This window comes from Balaenoptera borealis (assembly GCF_965194805.1).
Source record: "Balaenoptera borealis genome assembly, chromosome: 2".
Taxonomy (NCBI): Eukaryota; Metazoa; Chordata; class Mammalia; order Artiodactyla; family Balaenopteridae; genus Balaenoptera; species Balaenoptera borealis.
This window is the reverse complement of record NC_138867.1, coordinates 179,712,912-179,737,072: the sequence shown is the minus strand read 5'-3', so window position 1 is coordinate 179,737,072 and position 24,161 is coordinate 179,712,912. Positions and strand designations below refer to the sequence as shown.

General features: G+C 57.2%; 1 protein-coding gene across 9 annotated transcripts; it reads left to right on the top strand.

Moving 5' to 3' along the window:
- Positions 1-60: 60 nt before the first annotated feature.
- PNPLA6 (patatin like domain 6, lysophospholipase) lies at positions 61-22,751 on the top strand. 9 transcript variants are annotated; one of them, XM_082379808.1, is made up of 34 exons: positions 61-164; positions 1,339-1,407; positions 1,744-1,831; positions 2,003-2,085; positions 2,276-2,373; positions 4,133-4,273; positions 4,362-4,521; positions 5,012-5,092; positions 5,314-5,442; positions 5,795-5,875; positions 5,963-6,125; positions 6,470-6,553; positions 6,861-6,970; positions 7,100-7,267; positions 7,355-7,432; positions 12,470-12,675; positions 12,895-13,026; positions 13,115-13,238; positions 13,695-13,808; positions 14,079-14,154; positions 15,920-16,060; positions 16,278-16,341; positions 16,628-16,796; positions 16,994-17,176; positions 17,362-17,480; positions 17,668-17,824; positions 18,110-18,226; positions 18,314-18,383; positions 18,825-18,941; positions 20,550-20,851; positions 21,792-21,908; positions 22,032-22,134; positions 22,245-22,354; positions 22,459-22,751. In XM_082379808.1, exons 2-34 carry the CDS (start codon positions 1,381-1,383, stop codon positions 22,528-22,530), a joined length of 3,984 nt encoding a protein of 1,327 aa, XP_082235934.1. In that variant the 5' UTR covers positions 61-164; positions 1,339-1,380; the 3' UTR covers positions 22,531-22,751. The 9 variants fall into 9 exon arrangements, with proteins under 9 accessions (XP_082235934.1, XP_082235932.1, XP_082235937.1 ...); XM_082379806.1 differs by having other exon boundaries at positions 15,917-16,060; XM_082379811.1 differs by having other exon boundaries at positions 94-164; positions 7,112-7,267.
- Positions 22,752-24,161: the final 1,410 nt, after the last annotated feature.

Sequence of the window (24,161 nt, the reverse complement as noted above, 5' to 3'; positions counted from 1 at the left end):
GTCGCCACACTCAGTGTGGCTGGCTCAGCGCGACCTTCCAAACATGGCGGGGGGCGGGGCCGTGGCGCACCCTGTGGTGAATAACTTAAAGGGGCCGCGCCTGCGGCGCTGGGCAGAACGTTAACGGAGTTGGCGCAGAGTGGATCCCGGCTGCGGCCCTTTGGGTGAGTCCGGGTTTTCTTCGCCCCGTCCCTTCGCGGGTTGTTAGCGAGCCCTCGGCTTTCCCAAGGTGTGTCCTCCGCCGATTCCCGGTAGCTCCCGACTTTCTGACTCTCCCGTCTCCCCCATGCCCCAGCTTCCGGCAGGTGTTTTCGCACCGGTAGCCAGGTGCACCCTCGGTTGGAAGGGGACTAGTCCCCCGTGAATTTTACAGGTAATGTCTCAAGGACCCAGTGACTCCCCCAAATTTCCATTAATACTCGAATGGCGCCAGAAACAGCCTCAGCCTCCCAGAAAAGTCTCAGTAATATTCCAGCATTCCTCAGTATCATGCTCGAACGACTCCAGGGACGTGCCCAACCAGCTCCCGGTTTTCCCAGTAATAGTCCTGTAGTCCTCAGAATCTCTCGGTAACTTCCTAGTGATCCCCCCGACCCCCCCACCCGTAATTCCAGCGTCCCTGGTTACGTCTCCCAGCAATGGCGCCAGCATCGTTCCTGGAGTCCCAGTGATAATCCGCACCATCAGAGACCCCATAACTTTACTATTACGTGACAGTAAACCTCCAGCATCACCCAGTAACACTTTGCGAGCCCACCCCACTCCGAGCGTCCCAGGATGCTACTGAGACCTCGGCATTGCACCACGACCCCTTGTGAAGGAGCTCCTGGCTGCACTCCCCCGTGCCCCAGCCTCTGTCTCCCCGGGGCCAGGCTTGGGCCGGGAGCCAAGCATCTCCCCGGCCCCATGACTCGGGCCCAGTTTTCGTGGGGTGCGGGCATCCAGTCTTCGCAGGGGGTGCTGGGGTGCGACCTAGGGCTCGGTGGGTCAGGATTGATCCGTGCCCCTTCAGGGACTTGTTCGCTGGCTGCTAACAGTGGGTGCCCGGCCGGCTGCCCTTTGGCCCCGGGGTGGGTCTGGATAAGTGGGGCATCAGGTCGGCCTGGTGCGTAGGTAAGGGGAGCCTGGTGGGGGACCCGGGGACCCACCTTACTCCCTAGCTCGGGCCCCGAGGTCAATTTGCCCCACCCCTCTGCTCCGCAGCGCCCCTTCAGTCGCCCCCAGGCCTGCGGAGAAGCCGCCCCGGCAGTGGGTACGAAGGGGGCAGGGCTTGCAGCAGGGGAGGGGCGGGCCCAGAGTGATGACTTGCCCGGGTTCGTCCTGCTTCTTTCTCCCCAGGAGTCTGAACTACCAGACCTGCCGCCCAGCCTGAAACAACTGATGGAGGCGCCGCTGCAAACCGGAATGGTAAGGGTTGGGGGTTTGTGTGGCGCCGCGGGGACTACAATTCCCGACGTGCTCAGCGCGCATCATCGCGGTCCCGCGAGAACCAGTCTGCGTCTGTTCAGGCGGAACTACGTTTCCCGGTGTGCACTGCGGGCCGCCGAGCCTCCAGACAGCGTTGCTCCCCAGGGGAGGGAGCAGCGCTGGCCCATTTTGCAGATGGGGACGTCGAGGCCCGGGCCGACTGCGATCTCGGAGGCGGCCTTGGCTCAGTGGGATGAGGTCCCGGGCGTCCCGGCCCCCGGGGAAGGCTTGGCGGAGCGGGTATGCGATGCGCAGCCAGTGCCGTTCGTCCCGCAGGTGCTGGGAGTGATGATCGGGGCTGGAGTCGCGGTGCTGGTCACGGCCGTGCTCATCCTCCTGCTGGTGCGGAGGCTTCGAGTGCCGAGTGAGGACCCAGAGGGCCTTCTGGGGGTGCTGAGGGATGGGAAGCTGAAATGTCCGGGCCCCTGAGGCAGTAGAGATGGGATTTGCTGGAGCCTGTACGCAGCGTCCCCATCTCTGGCCCGTGCGGAGTGTGCGTGGAGCTCAGAATGCCCCTCTCCGCACTTATCCCCAGAAACCCCAGCCCCGGATGGCCCGCGGTATCGATTCCGGAAGAGAGATAAAGTGCTTTTCTATGGCCGGAAGATTATGCGGAAGGTGAGTCTGGGACCCCCTGGGGCTCCCACTGGCCACACAGAGACCCTGCCCTTTCCCTAGTTATACTTCGTAGTAAGCCGGCCGCCCTCCTTGATCAAGGGCCTCTGGATCTGCCCCCCTCCTCTTCCCTAGGGTCTGAACTGGCAGTTGACGCATTCCTCCCACCTCCCCCCCACCTTAATCCTCCCAGGTATCACAATCCACTTCTTCGCTGGTGGACGCCTCCGTCTCCACCACTTCCCGGCCACGCATGAAGAAGAAACTTAAGATGCTCAACATTGCTAAGAAGTAAGGCTGTGTTAGGTGTACTTGGGGCTGTCCAGGGCTTTTTGAGTGATCATCCCACACCGAAGGGTGTATCTCAGGCTTCTTTGAACCCCACGGACTGTCTTAGGAGTCTTTCCATGTCAGTGGGACTATTTCAGAGCTCTCCCCCACCAGACAGGCTGTCTCTATCACATGAGGGCTCTCTCAGTGATGTTCCCTGCCACAGGGGCATCCGTGAGTTATTTAATCCCCAGGCACTATCTCGGATGTCTTGTCATACCCTTAGGGGTCAAATCTGGGGTCCTCACACGAGAGGGTTTATTCCAGAGTCTCACTGGAGTTATCGCAGGTCTTTCTGGGGCCTGCAGGAGGGGCTATCTCTGGCTTTTGTTCCCTAGGGGTTATCTCAGCAATCTCTCTGCATCAGAAAGCATCTCTCTATGTCACCTCCCTTGGATTTTTCCCACACTACACGGAGGCTTTGTTAGGGGGTTCTGTTCCCTAGGAGTCATCTCAAGAATCTTTTGGCGCTAGAGACACAGGAAGGGCATGTCAGGGCATATCATCAGCAAAGGGCTCCCTCAGGGTCTCTGAGAAAGGCTCTCTCAGGGATCTTTCCAAGTTAGGAGCTGGCTCTGGGGTCTCCTGACATCACAGAGTCTATTTTGAAGGTCTGTCTCAAGTGTTTCTTCGCACTGAGGGGCCATTCCAGGGATGTCCATGGTCAACAGGTGTGCTATCCCATGGCTTTCTATGACTTGAGTAGGAGGGCTATCTCTAGATCTTTCACAATTAGTTGAGGGTCTGTCCACCTCCTGGGGGCGGTTTCAGTGTCTGCACACCCTTAAGGAGCTACGCTGATGGTGCCATGACCTTGAGAGAGCTATCTCAGCTCTCTGTGACCTGGGCAAGGGCTAGCCCAAGGATCTTCCTGATCAGAAGAGGAACTATTTCTGGATTTCTCTGTAATGTGGAGTTGAACTCAGTTTAAGCTCATTCTAGAGGGTCTATCTTGAGCATTTTGTGACTGGTGGAAGGACTGTCTTCAGTAGCAACTGTGACTCCCAGGGAGGAGCTCTCCTAGGTCCATGGTTAGCAGAGGGGCTGTATCTGGATTCTCTGCATGTAACCAGGGCTATCTCAAGAGTCTCTGTGACCATCAAAGAGGCTATCTCAGGGTTGTCTGAGACTGGGGAGGAAGGGTTATCTCAGGGATTTTTACAAGGATCAGAGAGGCTGTATCTGGGGTCTCCTGATATAATGGAAGCTACCCCAAGGCTCTGCCTACATGACAGAGGCTACATGATGGAGGCGTGCAATATATGGGGTCCCATGATGAACAGAGGCACTTTTCTGGGGTCTGCCCATATCTTGGAAGCTGTGTCAGGGATCCACTTAATGAGAGGGTCCATCTAGGGAGCCTGTGACTGGTGAAGGGTGACCTCAGGGTTTTATTTCAGGGGTCAGCAACTTTTTTCTTTTTTGGGCCACATCTGGGGCTTTGCAGGCTGCACGCAACGCTGCTGCAACGACTCAACTCTGCTGTTGTAGCATTAAAGCAGCCTCAGACAATATGTAAATGAATGAATGTATTAATAGCTTGTGCCAATAAAACTTTATTTACAAAAGGAGGTGGCTGGCCTAATTTGGCCAGCGGGCCAGAGTTTGCTGAGCCCTGCTCTGGTGACCCCAGGGAAGGGCTCTGTGGGGGATCTCAGGTCTTCCTGAGCCCTCTCCCTGCTTTTCACCACCCCCCCTCGCTCCCCTCTCCTCCCACCAGGATCCTGCGCATCCAGAAAGAGATGCCAACGCTGCAGCGGAAGGAGCCCCCGCCTGCGGTGCTGGAGGCTGACCTGACCGAGGGCGACCTGGCCAACTCCCACCTGCCCTCCGAGGTGCTCTACATGCTCAAGAACGTCCGGTCAGTGTCAGGGTGCAGGCAGGGGGCTGCAGAGCTGGGGCTGACCTGACCTCCTGCATCTCTCCACTCACCAGTCCCTATCCAACAGGGTGCTGGGCCACTTTGAGAAGCCGCTCTTCCTGGAGCTGTGCCGGCACATGGTCTTTCAGCGGCTCAGCCAGGGTGACTACGTCTTCCGGCCAGGCCAGCCCGATGCCAGCATCTACGTGGTGCAGGATGGGCTGCTGGAGCTCTGTCTGCCGGCTCCTGTGAGTGGGCTCCCCCTCCGGGGGGCACCACGGGGAGATGGGCGGCAGGGATGAGCAATGGTGCAGCGGTCACTGGGGACAGGCAGTGCTTTTGGTCAGCAGGGTTGGTGGGCTTTTTTTTTTTTTTTAATTTTGGCAATGCCGCGAGGCACAGCTTGTGGAATCTTAGTTCCCCCACCAGGGATTGAACCCAGGCCACGGCAGTGAAAGCGCCAAATCCTAACCACTAGACCACCAGGGAACTCCCAGGATTGGTGGTCTTATGAGATGTGCAGGCAGGAGTTGGGAACGGGTGTCCAAGGGCATCTGGGGTGGTCTGCCCAGTCACCGGTTATGGTTAGTGACGCTGGCCGGAAGGTTCAGTGGGGTCCGGGTGTCAGTGATCACCGAGGGAGAGTGAGGACCAGTGGCGTGGTCGGGGGGCAGGATGTGGGCTGGCAGGGCAGGGGCAGCGCTGGTCAGTGCGCCCCTCCGCCACCCCGTGTCTCAGGATGGCAAGGAGTGTGTGGTGAAGGAAGTGGTTCCTGGGGACAGTGTCAACAGCCTGCTGAGCATCCTGGATGTCATCACCGTGAGTGACCAGTACGGAGGGGGCTGGGGAGGCTGGCTGGGAGGCCACAGCCACCAGGCTGGGCTGGAGAGGGTCACCCCCAGGGCCCCCATCTCTGATGCGTCCCTGATGTTGCCAGTGGTCCCTCAAGGCAGTGGCATCAGGAGGGGTCGGGGGGGAGCGGGAAGGGGGGCTCTCACAGCCCCTGACCTTGATTCTCCTTGTGCCCCCTGCACCCCCAGGGTCACCAGCACCCCCAGCGCACTGTGTCCGCTCGGGCGGCCCGAGACTCCACGGTGCTGCGGCTTCCAGTCGAGGCCTTCTCAGCCGTCTTCACCAAGTATCCCGAGAGCTTGGTGCGGGTCGTGCAGGTCAGCGGGCCGTCCACTTCCTTCCATAACCCCCCACCCGTCACAGGCTCCCGGGGCTGGGACCCAGCAGCCAGCAGGCACTGAAGCTGTGCTTATCGGCCCTGAGCAGCCAGACCTCCCTGACTCCTCCCATGAGCTGCCTCCACCCCATGTCCCCAGGTTTCTGCCGCCTGATTGTCGGTTTCTCCCTGGCTCCTAGGGCCCTGCCCAGCCCCTTCCTGCTCCGACCTTGACCTTCTGACCTTAGCTCCATCTCCATCTCCCCATCCACGGCCTCACCCCCTTAGTGCTAAGTCCTGTGGCTCACCCTCTTTCTCCCTGGCCCCCTCCTCTGACGACCATGTCCCCAAAGATCATCATGGTGAGGCTGCAGCGGGTCACTTTCCTGGCACTTCACAACTACCTGGGCCTGACCAATGAGCTCTTCAGCCATGTGAGTTACGTGGAGATGCACCAGGGGCCAGAGGGGTGTGTGGCGTGTGCCTCCCCGGACACGCCACAGGATCCCCTCTGCCCCCAGGAGATCCAGCCCCTGCGCCTCTTCCCCAGCCCGGGCCTCCCAGCCCGCACCAGCCCTGTGCGTGGCTCCAAGCGGACGGTCAGCACCTCGGCTACTGAGGAGCCGAGGGAGACGCCTGGCCGGCCGCCTGACCCCACCGGGGCCCCACTGTCTGGAACTGCAGGTACCCAAGATGGCCCCTGCCTGACCCCCAGGAACCGTAGGCTGGCCCAGCCCACTCCCAAGAAGCCCAGGCTCTGCCCGTGAATGCCTGTCTCAGTTCCTCAGATACTCCCACCTGACCTGCCCAGCCCCCCAGGGACCCGCTTAGCTAGGTACCCAGGTGTGACTCCTGTTTGGTTCCCCCAGGAGCCCTGGCCTCAGTCCCACAGGCCCATTGGAATCACTTTTCCTAGTCCCCCAGTCCCCAGGGACTCGGAGATGACCCCTCCCCAGGCCCCCTTCAGCTCCCCACCCCCAGTCCTGGGCGCTCTGAGGAACTGCAGCCTGAACACGCGTCTCCCCCAGGGGACCCAGTGAAGCCCACATCCCTGGAAGCCCCCTCGGCCCCCTTGCTGAGTCGCTGCATCTCGATGCCCGTGGACATCTCAGGTTTGCGGCACCAAGTGGAGTCGGGGGAGGCCATCGGATTTCTGGGTTGGATGCAGGCCTGCCAGTCTTGATTTTTCTCATCCGTGAAATGGGAATATGGGCAGCACTTTCTCATGTCTTTTTTTTGCGGGTAGTCGTTGAGATGGTGCCCTCCCAACTGTGGTGAGAAGGGTTGCGAGGGACAGAGCGGTGATCGATTAGTCATGTCTGTGTGGCCATGGCCTCGGGTACATAGGTAGTGCTTGCTTAGACTCCAGCTATGGTCACTCTCATCTTTATTGCATTTATTGCCCCCTGCCCACTGCAGGCTTGCAGGGTGGCCCTCGCTCGGACTTCGACATGGCATATGAGCGGGGCCGGATCTCCGTGTCCCTGCAGGAAGAGGCCTCGGTGGGGCTCCAGGCAGCCCTGGCTCGGGTAAGGACCTGCCTTCTTCCCCCACCCCACCCCAGTCCCCTCCTGGGACCCTGGTCTGGCCACAGGTGGAGTCCCCCGAGGAGGAAGGTCGGGTGGGAGCAGGGAGGTCACAGGCCTTGCCCCACACAGACCCCTACTCAGGAGGCCCGGGAGCAGCCAGCGGGCGCCTGTGAATACAGCTACTGTGAGGACGAGTCGGCCACCGGCGGGTGCCCCTTCGGGCCCTACCAAGGCCGCCAGACGAGCAGCATCTTTGAGGCGGCGAAGCGGGAGCTGGCCAAGCTGATGCGGATTGAGGTGGGCAGCTGAGGGCGTCTGGGGGACCAGGTTGGGGGGTGGGAGGCCTGGCTGGGCCAGTCTCAACCCCCTTTCCTTCCTCCCCAGGACCCCTCCCTTTTGAACAGCCGCGTCTTGCTGCATCACACCAAAGCCGGCACCATCATTGCCCGCCAGGGGGACCAGGTGAGGCTGAGCCCTGAACGCCGATCATGCAGCCCCGACCCAAGGCCTCTCTCTCTGATCTCTGATCCTTGCCTTTACACCTTAGGTGTAGACCTCCCAGTATATGATTTCCAACCCCTGACCTTTGGATCCTATGACTCTGACTCACAGCCCTCCCTCCCCGTGTTCTCTGGACATATTGACCTTTCTCCTCTAATCCCTGAACCTTTTACACTAGGACCCCCACCCCTATATTTCTCTTCCCTGTCCTTGCATTTCCTGCAACCTCCATTTTCTGACCTTTCAACTCTACAGCATACTCTGATGCTCTGTCTGCTTCTCATTCCTGGGTCCCTGCTGGGATGGGGCACTCAGTAAACGGGTGCAGGTCAGAATCTGGACCTGGAGGCCGGGAACTAGCCCCACGAGCTGGATTTCAGTGCCTCCTGGCAACACACAGGTGTGGGAAACTGTGCATCCCACTAAGCCGTCCATTCTCCAGGTGGGGAAACTGAGACCCGTTGTGACGTCACAGCCCAGGAGCACAGAGGAGGAGGGTTAGGGAGGAAGCCAAAGGTGAAATCTGGACTCTGCCCTGACTCCCTGTGTGACCTTGGGTGAATCATCTAGAAACTTGTCATCTTCCTCGCCTGCGGAATGAGGGTCATAACTCTCTGCTAGAATTGTTGTGAGGATGAAACAGGAAATACCCAGTTCGCAGCTACTAGGGTTTGCAAGGGTGACAGGCCAGGGGAGGGTTGGAGCAGCAGCTCCCAGTCGGGGGATGGGGTGGGGGTGACAGTAGGGGTGACATGACTTAGGCGTTGAGACCACAGCACCGCCCCAGGCTCAGGGGAGGAGCCTGGGGCTTGGGGGAGGGGCTGGGGGTGGCCCAGCTATTAGCTGGCTGGGTGGTTATTGTTGTTGTTTTTAATTTTTATTGGAGTATGGTTGACTTAAGGGTTGTTGTTATATCACGTGATCAGTTGACTGAGCTGCCACGTCGAGCTGCTCATTGCAGGGTGGGCTCCTTTCTGCAGAGGAAGTTTTGTGCCAGCTGTTTGAGGTACTTGAGGGACTGGCTGAGGAAGTGTGGTCACACCATGGCCCTTGCAGGGGCCCCGGGCCCCTGCTTATCTAGGAGCCTCTGCTGGGCTCAGCCCGGCCCGGCCCCAGCCCCAGCCCAGCCTGCTAACACACCAGGCTCCTTGGGGTCTTCAGGACTTTGTTAGGGACAAAGCTGGTCTGCTGTGCCCCCCTCTGAAACTTTACACCAATAGTTTTCAACGTCGTTGTCAACGACATTTGGCAACGTCGAGACATTTTTGATTGACTTGGGAGGGTGCTACTGTCATCTAATGGGTTAGAGACCAGGGATGCGAGACTGCATGGGCCAGTCCCCCTACAACAGAATTCTCCAGTCCAAAATGTCAGTGTTGCCAAGGTTGAGAAACCCCGCTTTCCACAAACATTTCCCAAAGTGTATTTCATGGAACAGCCATACCACAAGGGGTCTGTGTGCAACATGTTGGAGAAATGCAGGTTATTTTACCCCTTCTTGGCAGCTCCCAGTTAGCATTATTAGCATATTCAAGGCTCTGAGAAGTCCTGCAGTGAAAAAAAACATGCTTCCCAATCTGAGGACAAATGGCAGCCTACTATTAATCACTCCCATTTATATCCCAAACCCAGTCTGGGAATTCTGTCTTGGAAGGTCCCAGCGTGTGTGTATGTCTCCTGGGCCTGGGCCTCTCCCAGGGATCCTTGCAGTGTTTTGGCACTCATCTGGGGCTTTGTGGGGTGTCAGACAGGTTTGTGTAATGAATGAGGAAGGAACCTTTCTGTCTCTGGGCGGTTTCAGTTCCTTATTTGAAAGGGTGGGACAGAGCGGCATCCAGCTGGGCAGGCTAACCAGAGGGGAGAGGGGCGTTTGCTGTGTCCCAGGGTTGTTGCAGAGGCAAGAAACACCAGTGGGGTCCCCTGCCTTTGGGAAGCTCATAGTTCTGACAGCCATTACAGTCAAAGGATTACACAAATGGTTGCTAAATCATATGTACTTAGTGCTACAAAGGAGATGTTCTCAGCTCCACAACGTCTGGTTTAGTCAGGGCAGTGTCTCTGTGGAAGTGACCTCCAGAGAAGGAGGAAGGATGAGGACGAATTAACTAGGTGCAAGGGGAAGGAAAGAGCATTCTATGCAGAGGGGACAGTTTGTGCAAATGTCCTGTGGTAGAGCTATTCCATCTGTAGGAAACAAAAGGAAGTCAACAGGGATGGAGTGGAACAAGGGAACTAGGAGCAAAGGGGATTTTTTTTTTTTTTTTTTTTTGGATGCACTGCCCGGCTTGCAGGATCTCAGTTCCCTGACCAGGGACTGAAGCCAGGCTCCGGGCTCCAGCAGTGAAAGTGGCAAATCCTAACCTCTAGATCACCAGGGAACTTCCCAAAGGGGATTTTTTTTTTTTTTTTTTTTTTGGTGATAGTTTTAGAGACGTAATTCATGCATTATACAATTCACCCATTTAAAGAGTACAATTCAGTGGTTTTTAGTATATTCACATAGTTGTGCAACCATCACCACTGTGCATTTTAGAGCATCACCTTAAAAAAGAAACACCATACCCTTAAGCCATCAGTCTCCTACCTCCTAAACAGCCCCAGCCCTAAGCAACTACTAATCTTACGTTTCTATAGATTTGCCCATTCTGGACATTTCATATAAATGGAATCATACAATATGTGGCCCCTTGTGTCTGGGCTTCTTTCACTTAGTATGATGTTTTCAAGGTTCATGCATGTTGTGGCATGTGTCATTGCTTCATTCTATTATGGCTGACTACTGTTCCATTGTATGAATGGACCACGTTTTGCTTCTTAATTCATCAGTTGATGGACATTGAGTTATTTCTACCTTTTGGCTAGTAGGCATAATGCGGCTATGAACGTTTATGTGCAGATGTCTTTGTGGACACGTTTTCATTTCTGTTCGGTAGATACCTAGGAGTTGAGTTGCTGGGTCATATGGCAACTCTATTTTTTTTCTTTTTTTTTTTGGCTGCGTTGGGTCTTTGTTGCTGCATGCAGGCTTTCTCTAGTTCCGGTGAGCGGGGGCTACTCTTTGTTGCGGTGCACGGGCTTCTCATTGCGGTGGCTTCTCTTGTTGTGGAGCACAGGCTCTAGGCACACGGGCTTCAGTAGTTGCGGCGTGTGGGCTCAGTAGCTGTGGCTCGCGGGCTCTAGAGCGCAGGCTCAGTAGTTGTGGCGCACGGGCTTAGTTGCTCCGCGGCATATGGGATCTTCCCAGACCAGGGCTTGAACCTGTGTCCCCTGCATTGGCAGGCGGATTCTCAATCACTGTGCCACCAGAGAAGTCCCCGGCAACTCTATTTTTAATTCTTTGAGGACTTTAAAATTTTTTGCCAGATTGTTTCCCGGTGGCTGCACCATTTTACAGTCCCACCAGCAGTGTGTAAGGATTCCAGTTTCTTACATCCTCTCTAACACTTTTTGATTCAAGCCATCCTAGTGGGTGTGAAGGGGCATCTCATTGTGGTTTTGATTTGCATTTCCCTAATGATTCATGATGTTGAGCATCTTTTCATGGGCTTACTGGCCATTCATATATCTTCTTTGGAGAAATGTCTATTCAGAGCCTTTGCCCATTTTTTTAAAATTTATTTTATTTATTTATTTTTGGCTGCAGTGGGTCTTTGTTGCTGCACGCAGGCTTTCTCTAGTTGCGGCAAGCGGGGACTACTCTTTGTTGCAGTGCGTGGGCTTCTCATTGCAGTGGCTTCTCTTGTTGTGGAGCATGGGCTCTAGGCGCGAGGGCTTCGGTAGCTGTAGCACGCGGGCTCAGTAGTTGGAGCTCGCAGGCTCTAGAGCACAGGCTCAGTAGGTGTGGTGCACGGGCTTAGTAGCTCCGTGGCATGTGGGATCTTCCTGGACCAGGGCTCGAACCCATGTCCCCTGAATTGGCAGGTGGATTCTTAACCACTGCGCCACCAGGGAAGCCCTTGCCCATTTTTTAACTGAGTTATTTGTCTTTTTAGTACTGAGTTGTAAGACTTCTTTACATATTCTGGATACCAGACCCTTAGCAGATATATGATTGGCAAATATTTCTCCCATATGGTGTGTTGTCCTTTCACTTCCTTGATAGTGCCCTTTGAAACTCAAAAGTTTTTAATTTTGTTGAAGTCCAGTTTATCTATTTTTCATTTTGTTGCTTGGGCTTTTAGTATCATATCCAAGATTCTGTTGCCAAATTCAGTGTGACCATGATTGACCCTTATATTTTCTTCTAAGAGTTTTATGTATGTATGTATGTATGTATATATGTATGTATGTATGTATTTGGCTGCGTTGGGTCTTCGTTGCTGCACGCGGGCTTTCTCTAGTTGCGGCGAGCGGGGACTACTCTTCGTTGTGGTGCACCGGCTTCTCATTGTGGTGGCTTCTCGTTGCGGAGCACAGGCTCTAGGCGCGCAGGCTTCAGTAGTTGTGACACGCGGGCTCAGTAGTTGTGGTGCACGGGCTTTGTTGCTCGGCGACCTGTGGGATCTTACCAGACCAGGGCTCGAACCCGTGTACCCTGCATTGGCAGGCGGATTTTTAACCACTGCGCCACCAGGGAAGTCCCATCTTCTAAGAGTTTTATAGTTTAAGCTCTCAGATTCATGTCTTTGATCCATTTTAATATGGCATAAGCTGAGAATCCAACTTTATTCTTTGCCATGCAGCTATGCAGTTGCCCAGCACAAGCAAAGAGTCTCTAAGCTCAGCCATGCTCCTGTGTAGCCAGTCTTCGTAGGCTCTTGCTGGCTGTGTTGAAAAGAATTCATGGGCCTTAATCTGGGCTGAGTTGGGTGATCCATTAGCAGTGTCTGCTCTGGGTGCTGAGTGGGAATATAGATACATATGCTGCTCAGCTCAGTGCTATAGAAAGCCTTCACTCCCTCCAACTTTTCCTTCCTTAACCTTTCCTCTGGAGTGCACTGACCTGAGTTGTGGGTGAGGTGGTGCCCCTGTGCCCATCTCCTGGCCCTTGCCCTACAGGATGTGAGCCTGCACTTCGTGCTCTGGGGCTGCCTGCACGTCTACCAGCGCATGATCGACAAGGCCGAAGACGTGTGCCTGTTCGTGGTGCAGCCCGGAGAGCTGGTGGGACAGCTGGCCGTGCTTACCGGCGAGCCCCTCATCTTCACGCTGCGAGCCCAGCGTGATTGCACCTTCCTGCGGATCTCCAAGTCCGACTTCTATGAGTATGACTGGGCCCGATATTGGGGTGGGGGTGACGCTCAGGCAGCCCCGACCAACTCCATTCTGCCCTGCATGAGGCCATCCCTCTGAACAGCCAACAGTTTTCCAGGGCAGCTTTGAGCCCTTCCTGTCCCACCTCCAGGCCATCACCCACCCTCTCCACTCCCTAAGGGCCGTTCTAGGGCGCCCCCGGCCCTTGCACCCCCGCCCTTCGCCCACAGGATCATGCGTGCACAGCCCAGTGTAGTGCTGAGTGCCGCGCAGACCGTGGCCGCGAGGATGTCACCCTTCGTGCGCCAGATGGACTTCGCCATCGACTGGACAGCGGTGGAGGCGGGACGCGCACTGTACAGGTGCAGGCCCCGCCCCCACCTCTCCCCTCAGGCCCTGCCTACGAGGACCCCTACCCTGTCTGACCCGCCCCTCCCACCGCCACCCCAGGCAGGGCGACCGCTCCGACTGCACCTACATCGTGCTCAATGGGCGGCTGCGAAGTGTCATCCAGCGTGGCAACGGCAAGAAGGAGCTGGTGGGCGAGTACGGCCGCGGGGATCTCATAGGAGTGGTGAGCTCGGCCCCACCCACTGACCTCTAACCTCTCCCAGTCCAGTTTCCCCCCACGCCCAACATACACTTCATCCCGGGTAACCTGTTGGGGGTAGTGAACGCTCCCTCCCCAACCTATGACCTCGTGCGATCCACTTTCCCCAGCTCCTTTCCGTGGGGCGGGGCGATGGGGGCAACCTCACCAGGGTGGTGAGTCTGATCTGAATCGGTCTCCAGACCTCTCTCCATCAGAAGAGGGGACCCCCGCCGGTGTGGACCCCTGTCCTCCTGTCCGCTCCCTTTCCTCAGACCCCCGAGATGGGTAGTGAGGCTTGGTTCTCTCCACCCCCATCTGGGGGTTGGGGTGGGGTGGGGGGGACTCGGTACCGCCTCCTCTCTGCACCCATGGTAGTCCTCCCCGCTACCTATCAAGCTCCTGGCTCACGCAGCCCTGGTCAGACACGCTATCCCCTAGGTGGAGGCGCTGACCAGGCAGCCACGTGCCACGACGGTGCACGCGGTGCGCGACACAGAGCTGGCCAAACTCCCCGAGGGCACCCTGGGCCACATCAAACGTCGATACCCGCAGGTGCAGCTCGCTCGGTTGTGGGCTGTTCTCCTAATGGGGGCTGGACAGATAGGAGTGGGGGCGGGTACCCAGAGAAGGCAGGGCCTAATGTGTGGAGAGGGGGGTTAGATGGGGGTGGAGCCCTAGGAAGGAGGTGAAGCCTCCAAGTGAGGGCGGGGCTCATGGGGTGGGGCTCAGGTAACAGGGACCCAGGCGCCCTGGTAGAGGAGGAAAAGATGGTGCAGAACTGCTCCTCCAGTCTCACTGGACCGCCGGCCTCCAACGCCCCAGGTCGTGACCCGCCTCATCCACCTGCTGAGCCAGAAAATTCTGGGGAATTTGCAGCAGCTGCAAGGACCCTTCCCAGGTGAGAGCTGGCCGGCGCCCGCGAATGCTAAGGGATCTAGTCCAATGCCCAGAACGAGCTAGGAGAGGGAGCCATGAACCCAGGGCATGCTGGGAAGTGGAGTCCCACGTATAACCTGCTCTGGGCGGGGCTTCAAGCGGGAAGTGGGAATCCGAGTTCCGAGTTCCGGTGCATGCTGTGGGCTGCAGTTGGGGTTCTTGGGCATGCTGGGAAACGGAGTCCTGGACCCAGGGCCGGCTTGTTAATGGAATCTGAAGTATCAGTGGTGCTGAGAGGTGGAGTCTTTAGGGCAAGCTTGGTTCTGGGTATCAGGGTTGGCTGGAGGATGGAGTCCACATACTAGGAAGCGGAAACCTAGACTAAAGTGTGCTGGTAAGTGTAGTCTATGGGGTGGTGTTTGGGGCCCAGGGCATGTTGGAAAGTGGCTCTGTAGGTTACCAGCCTGGTGGGAGATGTGGTTCCTGGTCCCGGTGAATGCTGGGAGATGGTCCCTGTCCCAGTGCATGCTGGGGGTGATGGTGGTGTGGGTCCCTTCCCAGGGCATGCTGGGAGATGTGGTTTCCGTCAGCTAGGATACACTGGGAAATTGAGTCAGATTCGAGATGTGCAGAAATATGGACCTGAGGTTCTGTGTTATGGTGACCTGACCCTGGACCAGCCTGGCAACCTCTACTCTCCTTTTCCCCCAAGGGGCTTCTGCCCCATCAGCCCTGGCACCTGGATCCTGAGGGTAGGAGGCGGGGGGTGAGCCGTGGCCAAGAACTGCCCCCATGCCCAGGGTCTTCCCCGATAAACTTTTCCCCCAGTCTTGCACCAAGCACACAAATACACGTTCTCTCCCACCCAGCTGCCAGGACTGCCCTTGGTGTGATTCTGGGGCAGATATAGGGGCAGGGACTTTAAAATCTCAGACCTCTGGGAACCTGGAGAATGCACAAGACAGACAAAGCCCCTAGAAGGGTTTACAGCTTCGGAAGCAAGATACAGTTTTTAAAATACAAAGAGTACAATGTCGGATAATGTACTGTGCAGAAAACAAAATAGGGTCTTGATGGGGTATGACTAGGGGAGGGAGGGAGGGAGGCTTTTCTGAGGACAATGAGCTGAGACTTGATAAATGAGATGGGGCCAGACGCTGGCAGAACTCTGAAGGCTCTGCACACAGGGTTTGGTGGTGTTGAAACACTTCAAGGAGGGAAGTGAGTGAGGGGGAGGAATAGCGGGGGGGGGGGGGGGCAAGTCATGCAGGGACTGGGAGCCGTCGAAAGGCATTTGAACTTGTTCAGACTGTTATAGGAAGAACTGGAGGAGAGGAGGCAGGGAGAAGTCCGGTCAAGAGATGGGGGTTGATGGCTTGGTCTAAAGTGTAAGTAGAGAAGCTGAGAAGCAATCAGTGCATCAAAAATACATTTATTTCCGTCTAGTTTTGTGTCCAAGTCCCTTTAGTGGACAGAGGCCCCGAGGCCAGAATGGTGTAGGGGCACAGATCAGTCCACGCAGGTGGAGTGGAAAACAGCAATGGTTATACAGTTGTGTAATGGAGGCCACTGAGGAGATTGGGCCAGAACTGAAGGTCAGATAGCCAGGTCTTATCAAGGACAGTGGCTGAGGCTGTGAGGCTAGGATCGAGGCCATGACCTTCACTACGGCATCACTAAGCCTCAGCTGAGGAACAAGGAACAGGGATTTCTGAGAAGGCAGAGGAGAGGTGACCTTTCCGGACACAGGACTGCACAGCAAATACCATCCTTTGGGGTCTCAGCAGGTTCGGGACTAGGCGTTCCCCCTCACTCGGAGCTCACCAACCCAGCCAGCAACCTGGCAACAGTGGCAGTGCTGCCCGTGTGTGCCGAGGTGCCCATGGTGGCCTTCATGCTGGAGCTGCAGCATGCTTTGCAAGCCATCGGTCAGTCGTGGGCAAGGGCAGGCTTTCGGTCTACATGGGGCAAGGCGCACGTGGGTGGGGGCATTGGCCAATGAATGGAGACACCTGGGTGGGTCAGAGGTGGGGCTGGGGGGCTGGAGCAGGGCTGTGGGAGCGGAGTGGGTGGTATTGTCTTATAGGAGGGCCCTCCAGCTCCGTTGACCTGGGTTCCTAAACACCCTTCCTCACCCATCCCCAGGCCCCACACTTCTCCTCAACAGTGACATCATCCGGGCGCGCCTGGGGGCCTCTGCGCTGGACAGGTGTGTGTTGGGGGTGCAGGAGGTTAGGGTGGGGCGCGAGGGATAAGCTCAAAGCGTAAGATTCTTTCAGATCTCATTTGAGATCTAGGCTGTGAAACAAGGAGCATGCGCCCCCCCATCCCTCTGGTCACTGGGGAGACAGTGGAGTGAATCCGCCCCTGGAGGATGCAGACGTATGGGGCTTGGATGTCCAGGTCCCCCTCCCCAGAGCAATGGAGCTACATGGTCCCTGAGGGCAGGGACCCCTGACCAGCCCCAGGATGACGCTCCCCCACCCCCATCCTAGCATCCAAGAATTCCGGCTGTCGGGGTGGCTGGCCCAGCAGGAGGACACGCACCGCATCGTGCTCTACCAGACAGACGCATCGCTGACGCCCTGGACCTTGCGCTGCCTGCGCCAGGCCGACTGCATCCTCATCGTGGGCCTTGGCGACCAGGAGCCCACGCTTGGTCAGGTCCGGAGACCATTCACAGTGACCCCCATCCCTGGGATCCCGCCCCCTGCCCTCCGGTGCCTGCGCCGGGCCACGTGCACCCTCACCGGTGGGGCTAGGTGACCAGGAACTACGGGGCCAGGTGTGGGAGGGGCAGGGAGGAAACCACGGGTGAGAGTGACTTCCGTGCTTCCCCCTTCTCCCCCCGCCCCCCAAAGCTGGAGCAGATGCTGGAGAACACGGCAGTGCGCGCCCTCAAGCAGCTGGTCCTGCTGCACCGCGAGGAGGGCCAGGGCCCCACGCGCACAGTGGAGTGGCTCAACATGCGCAGCTGGTGCTCGGGGCACCTGCATCTGCGCTGTCCGCGCCGCCTCTTCTCGCGCCGCAGCCCCGCCAAGCTGGTGAGGGGCCCTGCAGGGGACGGGTCGGTTCGCTGGACCTTTCAGGGGCGTGGCTACTGGAGGGGCGCGGCTACTGGAGGGGCGTGGCCTAGAGACCAGAGGGGCCGGGGCAGTGTCTTAGAGGTCCAGACGCCGCCTCCTACACCCGCATCCTCATGGGCCGCGTCTCTCTCCTTTCACGCCAGCACGAGCTCTACGAGAAGGTTTTCTCGAGGCGCGCAGACCGGCACAGCGACTTCTCCCGCCTGGCGCGGGTGCTCACAGGCAACACCATCGCCTTGGTGCTGGGCGGGGGCGGGGCCAGGTGAGGGGCGGGGTCAGCGCTGGCAGGGGCGGGGCCAGGGGCCCCGAGGGGTAGAGCTGACTCCCTGGGCGCGATCCCATAGGGGCGGGCCGGCACCACCTGCCTTGCAGGTGAGGGAGAAGGGATAAGATTCCTGGGGGTGGGGCTTAGGGGATCCCCAGAGGGTCACTGGGTCTCCACCTTGCAGGGGCTGCTCACACATCGGGGTGCTGAAGGCATTAGAGGAGGCGGGGGTCCCCGTCGACCTGGTGGGCGGCACGTCCATCGGCTCCTTCATCGGGGCCCTGTACGCCGAGGAGCGGAGCGCCAGCCGCACTAAGCAGCGGGCCCGGGAGTGGGCCAAGGTGTGTGTTGCGGGGAGGGGGTTCCCCCACCCCAGGAGCACCCTGAAACCTCACCCTAGAGGGGCTTCTGGGTTTCTCCTGACCCTCCCCGTCTTAATCTGTGAAACCCACCTGGATCCTTTATAGAGATACCTCCAGGACCTTGGATGACCGCCCTCCGTGACTTCCTGGCTAGTGACCCTAGTTTCCAGCTCCCAGCTGGAGAAATCAGGCCCCTTAGGGACTGCCTAGTCAGTGACTCCCAAGTGACTCCTGTTTGACCCCCCGCTGGCCCATTGCCCCTAGAGCATGACTTCAGTTCTGGAGCCCGTGCTGGACCTCACCTACCCCGTCACCTCCATGTTCACGGGGTCGGCCTTCAACCGCAGCATCCACCGTGTCTTCCAGGACAAGCAGATCGAGGTGCACTCTTCCCCCATGCCTGCCCCTCCCCTGCCCCTCCCCACAGGAGTCCCCACTCCTCCTGGACCTCAGTCCCTGTCCCTGTAGGACCTGTGGCTGCCGTACTTCAACGTGACCACGGACATCACCGCCTCGGCCATGCGTGTCCACAAAGATGGTGGGTACCCCAGCCGGCCCCACCAAAGCCACTGTAGCCACGTGGGGAATGGGTGCGGGGAAGGGGCAGCCGAGCATCTGGGACGTTGTTAACATGAGTGACCACCCCTCCTGGCCTGAGTGCTGAGCACTAATCGTCACCCACTAATGCCCCAGAGGCCCCAGGTATGTCTGTCCTCGCGGGCAGGAGGCCGAGAGACTCGTCGGGCGCCTCACCCCCTCACACCAGTCCCCGCAGGCTGCGTGTGGCGCTACATCCGGGCCAGTGCCTCCTACTGCCCCTACCTGCCCCCGCCTTGCGACCCCAGGGACGGGCACCTGCTGGTGGACGGGTGCTACGTCAACAACGTGCCGGGTCAGCGAGCCCCCCCGGGCTGGCCGGGCCTCCAGGTGTGTCTGAGTGTGCCTGTGCGTGTCTGTGTCTGTGTGTCCCGCCGGGCAGGCTCCCTGTGGCGATACGTGCGTGCCAGCATGACACTCTCGGGATACCTGCCGCCACTGTGCGACCCCAAGGACGGGCACCTCCTCATGGACGGCGGCTACATCAACAACCTGCCAGGTAAGTAGCCGCCTGCTTGTCCCCGTGCACAGACACGCGGGCAAGCTCATGGCAGACGTGTGTGTGCAGGTGAAGGATGCGCCCACGTGCTGTATTTTACACGCACACACACAGGGCAAGCGTGGACACACGCAGGTGGGTGGGGCACCTCCACGACGAGCTTTCTTTCACACCCACTCACTTGAAGCATGCAGATGAGAGGCAGGGGGGTTGCAACTTAAAATTCCACACACCCAGTGGCGTGCAAACACAAGTAGACACCTACGCTGGCTACACAGGCGCTTGAGGTCCCATAGATCAGGGATCCGCACACTGCACCCCACAAGCCAAATCTGGCCCCCTGCCTGATTTTGTAAATAAAGTTTTATTGGCACACTGCCACACCTAATCGTTTATCCTTTGTCTGTGGCTATGTCTGCACAGCAGAGTTGAGTAGTTGCAACAGAGACCATATGGCCTGGAAAGCTGAGATTATTTTTTCTCTGGCCTTTTACAGACAGCTTGCCAACTCCTGCATAGGCGTTCTGTACAGATACTTGCACTCACACAATCTCATGCGTGTGAGCAAGTGTGTACAAACTCACAGGTGGACGGGCACACTTGGACGCACAAAGAAACATACTTAGACATTGATCTAGGGACACGGGAAAGGAATACAAACAGTCCTGGGTGTGTGTACAGAGGCATAGCATACCCAGAGGTGGGTGTGTTCACAAACATACAGACAGGACATGCACATACCTGATAGGGGTGCGTACAGCGCACACAGAGACACAGACACACACACACACACACACACACACACAGAGACACAGACAAGCTTGTGAGGGACACGGGCAAAGTCTGATGGAGACTTAGGTGTCTTTGGGGACTGGACCTGGCTACAGGACCCTGTCCATGTCCCCCCAGGCACCCCCAGACCCACTCAGGGGCCCTCAGTGGGGCACACAGACCCACGGCTACAGCACCCTCCTCACCGCGCCATCACCCCACCCTTCACCCCATCCGTCCTGCTGCCTGAATCTCCTTGATCCGGCTCTTTGCTCTGTGTCCCTTGTCTCAGCCTCAAGATCCCTCTTTCCACCTGGATTCTCTCTCCTTGCATATCTCTGGCCCCTGATATCTCTCTCTCCCACGAATCTCTGTTGCTGTCTCTGGTCCCCTGCATTTCTCTCCCCGCGGCTCTGTCTCCCGATGTCTTTATTCCCACATCTCCCTGTGTCTCTGACCCTCCGTCTGTTTCCATGACTCTGATCCCTTCATCTCTGCCTCCTGGTATCCTTACTATAATCTGTCTCTCCGTGTCACTCTCCTTCCATATCTTTGTCCCCCATGTGTCTGACCTTGTGTCTCTTTCCCCAGTGACTTTATCCCTCTGCCTCCATCTTCTCCATTCCTCTGGCCCTGGTTCCCCAGACCTAAAAACTCCAACACCCATCCCCTCCTCCACATCATCGGCCTCTACAGCCATACCCTTTGCATGCCTGCATGTTGTTCGCATGGTTTTTTTTTGCGTGACCACGTGCATGATGGTGTTTGTGGGGCTGGGTTGAACTTCCCTGCCTCAGTCCTGGTGGAGAACAGCCCCCTGACCCCCCGGCCCCACAGCGGACATTGCTCGCAGCATGGGTGCCAAGACGGTCATTGCCATCGACGTGGGAAGCCAGGATGAGACGGACCTCAGCACCTACGGGGACAGCCTCTCTGGTTGGTGGCTGCTGTGGAAGCGGCTGAACCCCTGGGCAGACAAGATCAAGGTTCCAGACATGGCCGAGATCCAGTCTCGCCTGGCCTATGTGTCCTGCGTGCGGCAGCTGGAGGTCGTGAAGTCCAGCTCGTACTGCGAGTACCTGCGCCCACCCATTGACTGCTTCAAGACCATGGACTTTGGGAAGTTCGACCAGATCTATGTGAGCGGGTGGGAGCCACTTGGTGCCAGTGGGGTGGTCCGGCAGAGCTTTACTACTGAAAGCCCAGAGCAACATGAGGGGAAGGATTCTAGGGCTGCATTTGGGATCCGTGGGGAATAGAATGGTAATCAATCAGTGATGTCTGCAGTGAGTGTGGCAAGGGGATGTACATGTGTATGTGCAAACTAAGTTTCTTAATATGTGCCAGCTGCACTGCCTGAAGCACGCTGTAGAGATTTCTAATGCCATTTCTGGGATACTCTGGATGGAGCACTGTGTATAATGTGCCACTGACCCAGAAAAATGTGTCATAGCCCATGCCAACTGAAAATGATCAGTAGCTGGGACTTCTCTGGTTGTCTGGTGGTTAGGACTCCGTGCTTCCACTGCAGGGGGCACAGGTTTGATCCCTGGTCAGGGAACTAAGATCCCGCATGCCGTGCGGTGTGGCCAAAAAAAAAGAGAAAGAAAGAAAAGAATATGATCAGTAGCTGCTGCCCAGAGCCCTGAGTAAAAATGTCTGATTCCTGGGCTCACTGGGAAGACATGCCATGCTGGATTAGTGATGTCTGTTATGGGCACGGGAGATGGTGATATTTACGGGTATACCGCATATTTGCAGACCTTGAAATAAGCCTGCACACCGCCATCTCGAATCATTTGGTACTTGGCACACTGCATGGGGCTGAGTGGGAAAGAATGTGCAAAGAGTGATTGGTAATGTCTGGCAGGGGCACAGGATAGAGGACATGGGGGTGAGTGTGCTACGTATGGCCGACTCTGAAATCAGTGTAGTCTCAAATGCCAGCTCCCCCAGAGCATCAGGCTTTTGAGGGGCCAGGGCAGGGGCAGGCAGGGTGGGGATAAGCAGAGAAGATGAGGCAGAGAAGAACACCCCCGGGGGTTGCAGACATGGCCCCAGCCCCCTCGTTTCCTGCAGGATGTGGGCTACCAGTACGGGAAGGCCGTGTTTGGGGGCTGGAGCCGGGGCGACGTCATTGAAAAGATGCTCACGGACCGACGGTCTGCAGATCTTAACGAGAGCCGCCGTGCAGACGTAAGCCTGTGCCCTCCTTCTCCGGCGGGGCCACTCTGACCACACATCCCCCACCCCCAGTCCCCTCTGGGTCTCCCCCAGACCCCAGACGACCCCGAGAGCCTCACCCACGCCGCCCCGCAGGTGCTCGCCTTCCCCAGCTCCGGCTTCACCGACTTGGCGGAGATCGTGTCCCGGATCGAGCCCCCCACGAGCTATGTTTCTGTTTCCGACGGCTGTGCAGATGGTGAGGGGGTTGAGGGCGTCCCCAGGAGGGTGGGGCTGGGGTCGGTGTACTGGTGGCTGGAGAGGTCAGCCCAGCCCGAGCGCCCTCAACTTCCCCCACTGCCGTTCCAGGGGAAGAGTCGGACTGCCTGACGGAGTACGAGGAGGACGCGGGACCAGACTGCTCGCGGGACGAAGGGGGCTCTCCGGAGGGCGCGAGCCCCAGCACTGCCTCCGAGACGGTGAGAGCGGGCGGCCCGGGCCCCCCACAAGGTGGGGAGACCCGGCTGACTGTGCCGGTGTCCCGGGCTGTGTGACACGAGCGGGGTCGCCCCTGTCCCTGCAGGAGGAGGGCAAGTCGATCCTCCGGCACCGGAGCTGTCTGCCGCAGAACCCCCCCAGATCTGCGGATGCCTGAGGACCTCGAGAGGGGTCCCACCTTGGGCTGGACTAGGGGTGGGCCCTCTGGGGGCGGCTCACCCCCCCTCTGCCTGCTGCTATGCCTGTGATCCCCCGGGGTGCCCCTTGACCCCCAGCCCCCAGGGTCCACACACTGGACTGGCTTGTCCCCCGGGGGACGGGCAGCACTGCACTGATGACCCTTGATCAGTCACACCAATAAACCTTCCCCTCTCGGAAGCGGCCGTATCTCATCTTTGGGTTCAGGGGGCACCTCGCCCCACCTTCCATGCTCAGGATGGCCCGGGCTGGGGCCGGAAACGGCCTTGAGCTTGTCACCATGACCTGCGCTCCCAGCCTCGGGCTGAGCTTCCCCCACTGGGAGTGGCCATCCCCACATTCACCTGTAGGCCCACACACATATGTATGTATATATATGGCATAAAGTTTATCATTTTAGCCATTTTTAAGTGTACAGTTCAGTGGCACCAAATAGATTCACATTGTGCAACCATCCATCCCCAGAAGTGTCTCACCTTCCCAAACTGAAACTCTGTCCCCATGAAACACTCAGTCCCTGCTCCCCTCCCCCAGCCCCCAGCCCCCACCACTCTACTTTCTGTCCCTAGGAATTTGACTTGTTTGTGGACCTCACGTGAGTGGAATCATACATTATTTGTCCTTTTGTGTTTGGCTTATTTCACTGAGCATAATGTCCTCAAGGTTTCTCCGTGTTGTAGCAGGTGTCAGAATTCCTTCCTTTTTAAAGGCTACATAGTATTCCCTTGTATGGATGGACCACATCGTGTTTATGCATTTACCCGTCAGTGGACACTTGGGTTGCTTCCACTTTGGGGCTATTGTGAATCGTGCTGCTATGAAAACAGGTGTACAAATATCCCTGCTTTCCAATCCTTTAGGTAGATACCCAGAAGTGGATTTGCTGGACATATGGTAATTCTATGTTCAACTTTTTGAGGAAGTGCTAAACTCTTTTCCACAGCAGCTACACCACTTTATGTTCCCACCTGCAATGCACATGGGTAGTTTTTAAGCAAAGGAGAGAACGGTCAGGTCTGTTTCTGGAAGCGGATGGATTGGAGGAGGCGGAGGCAGGGGGCCAGAGACCAGGGAGAGATGACAAGGCCGAAATTAGGACAGTGGACACGGAGACGGTGGGGAGGGGACAACACCCAAGAAATGTGTACAAGAAAATATGGCAGAACTTAGAGATTAATGCTCGGTGGGAGCTCGGGGCAGGGGATGCCAAGGAGGATGGAGGGACCTTGGCATAGGTGACCAGGGAAGGGCATCTTTTTTTAAAAATTCACATTTATTTATTTTCAATTAAAAAAAATATTTTTGGCCACGCCACACGGCTTGTGGGATCTTAGTTCCCCAGCCAGGGATCGAACCCAGACCCCTGCAGTGGAAGCACGGAGTGCTAACCACTGAACAGCCAGGGAAGTCCCTTTTCTTTTTTTTTTTTTAAATTGAAGTATAGTTGGTTTACAATGTTGTGTTATGTTCAGGTGTACAGCAAAGTGATTCAGTTATACACACACACACACACACACATATGTATATACATATATTCTTTTTCAGACTGTTTTCCCTTATAGATTACTACAAGATATTGAGTAGAGTTCC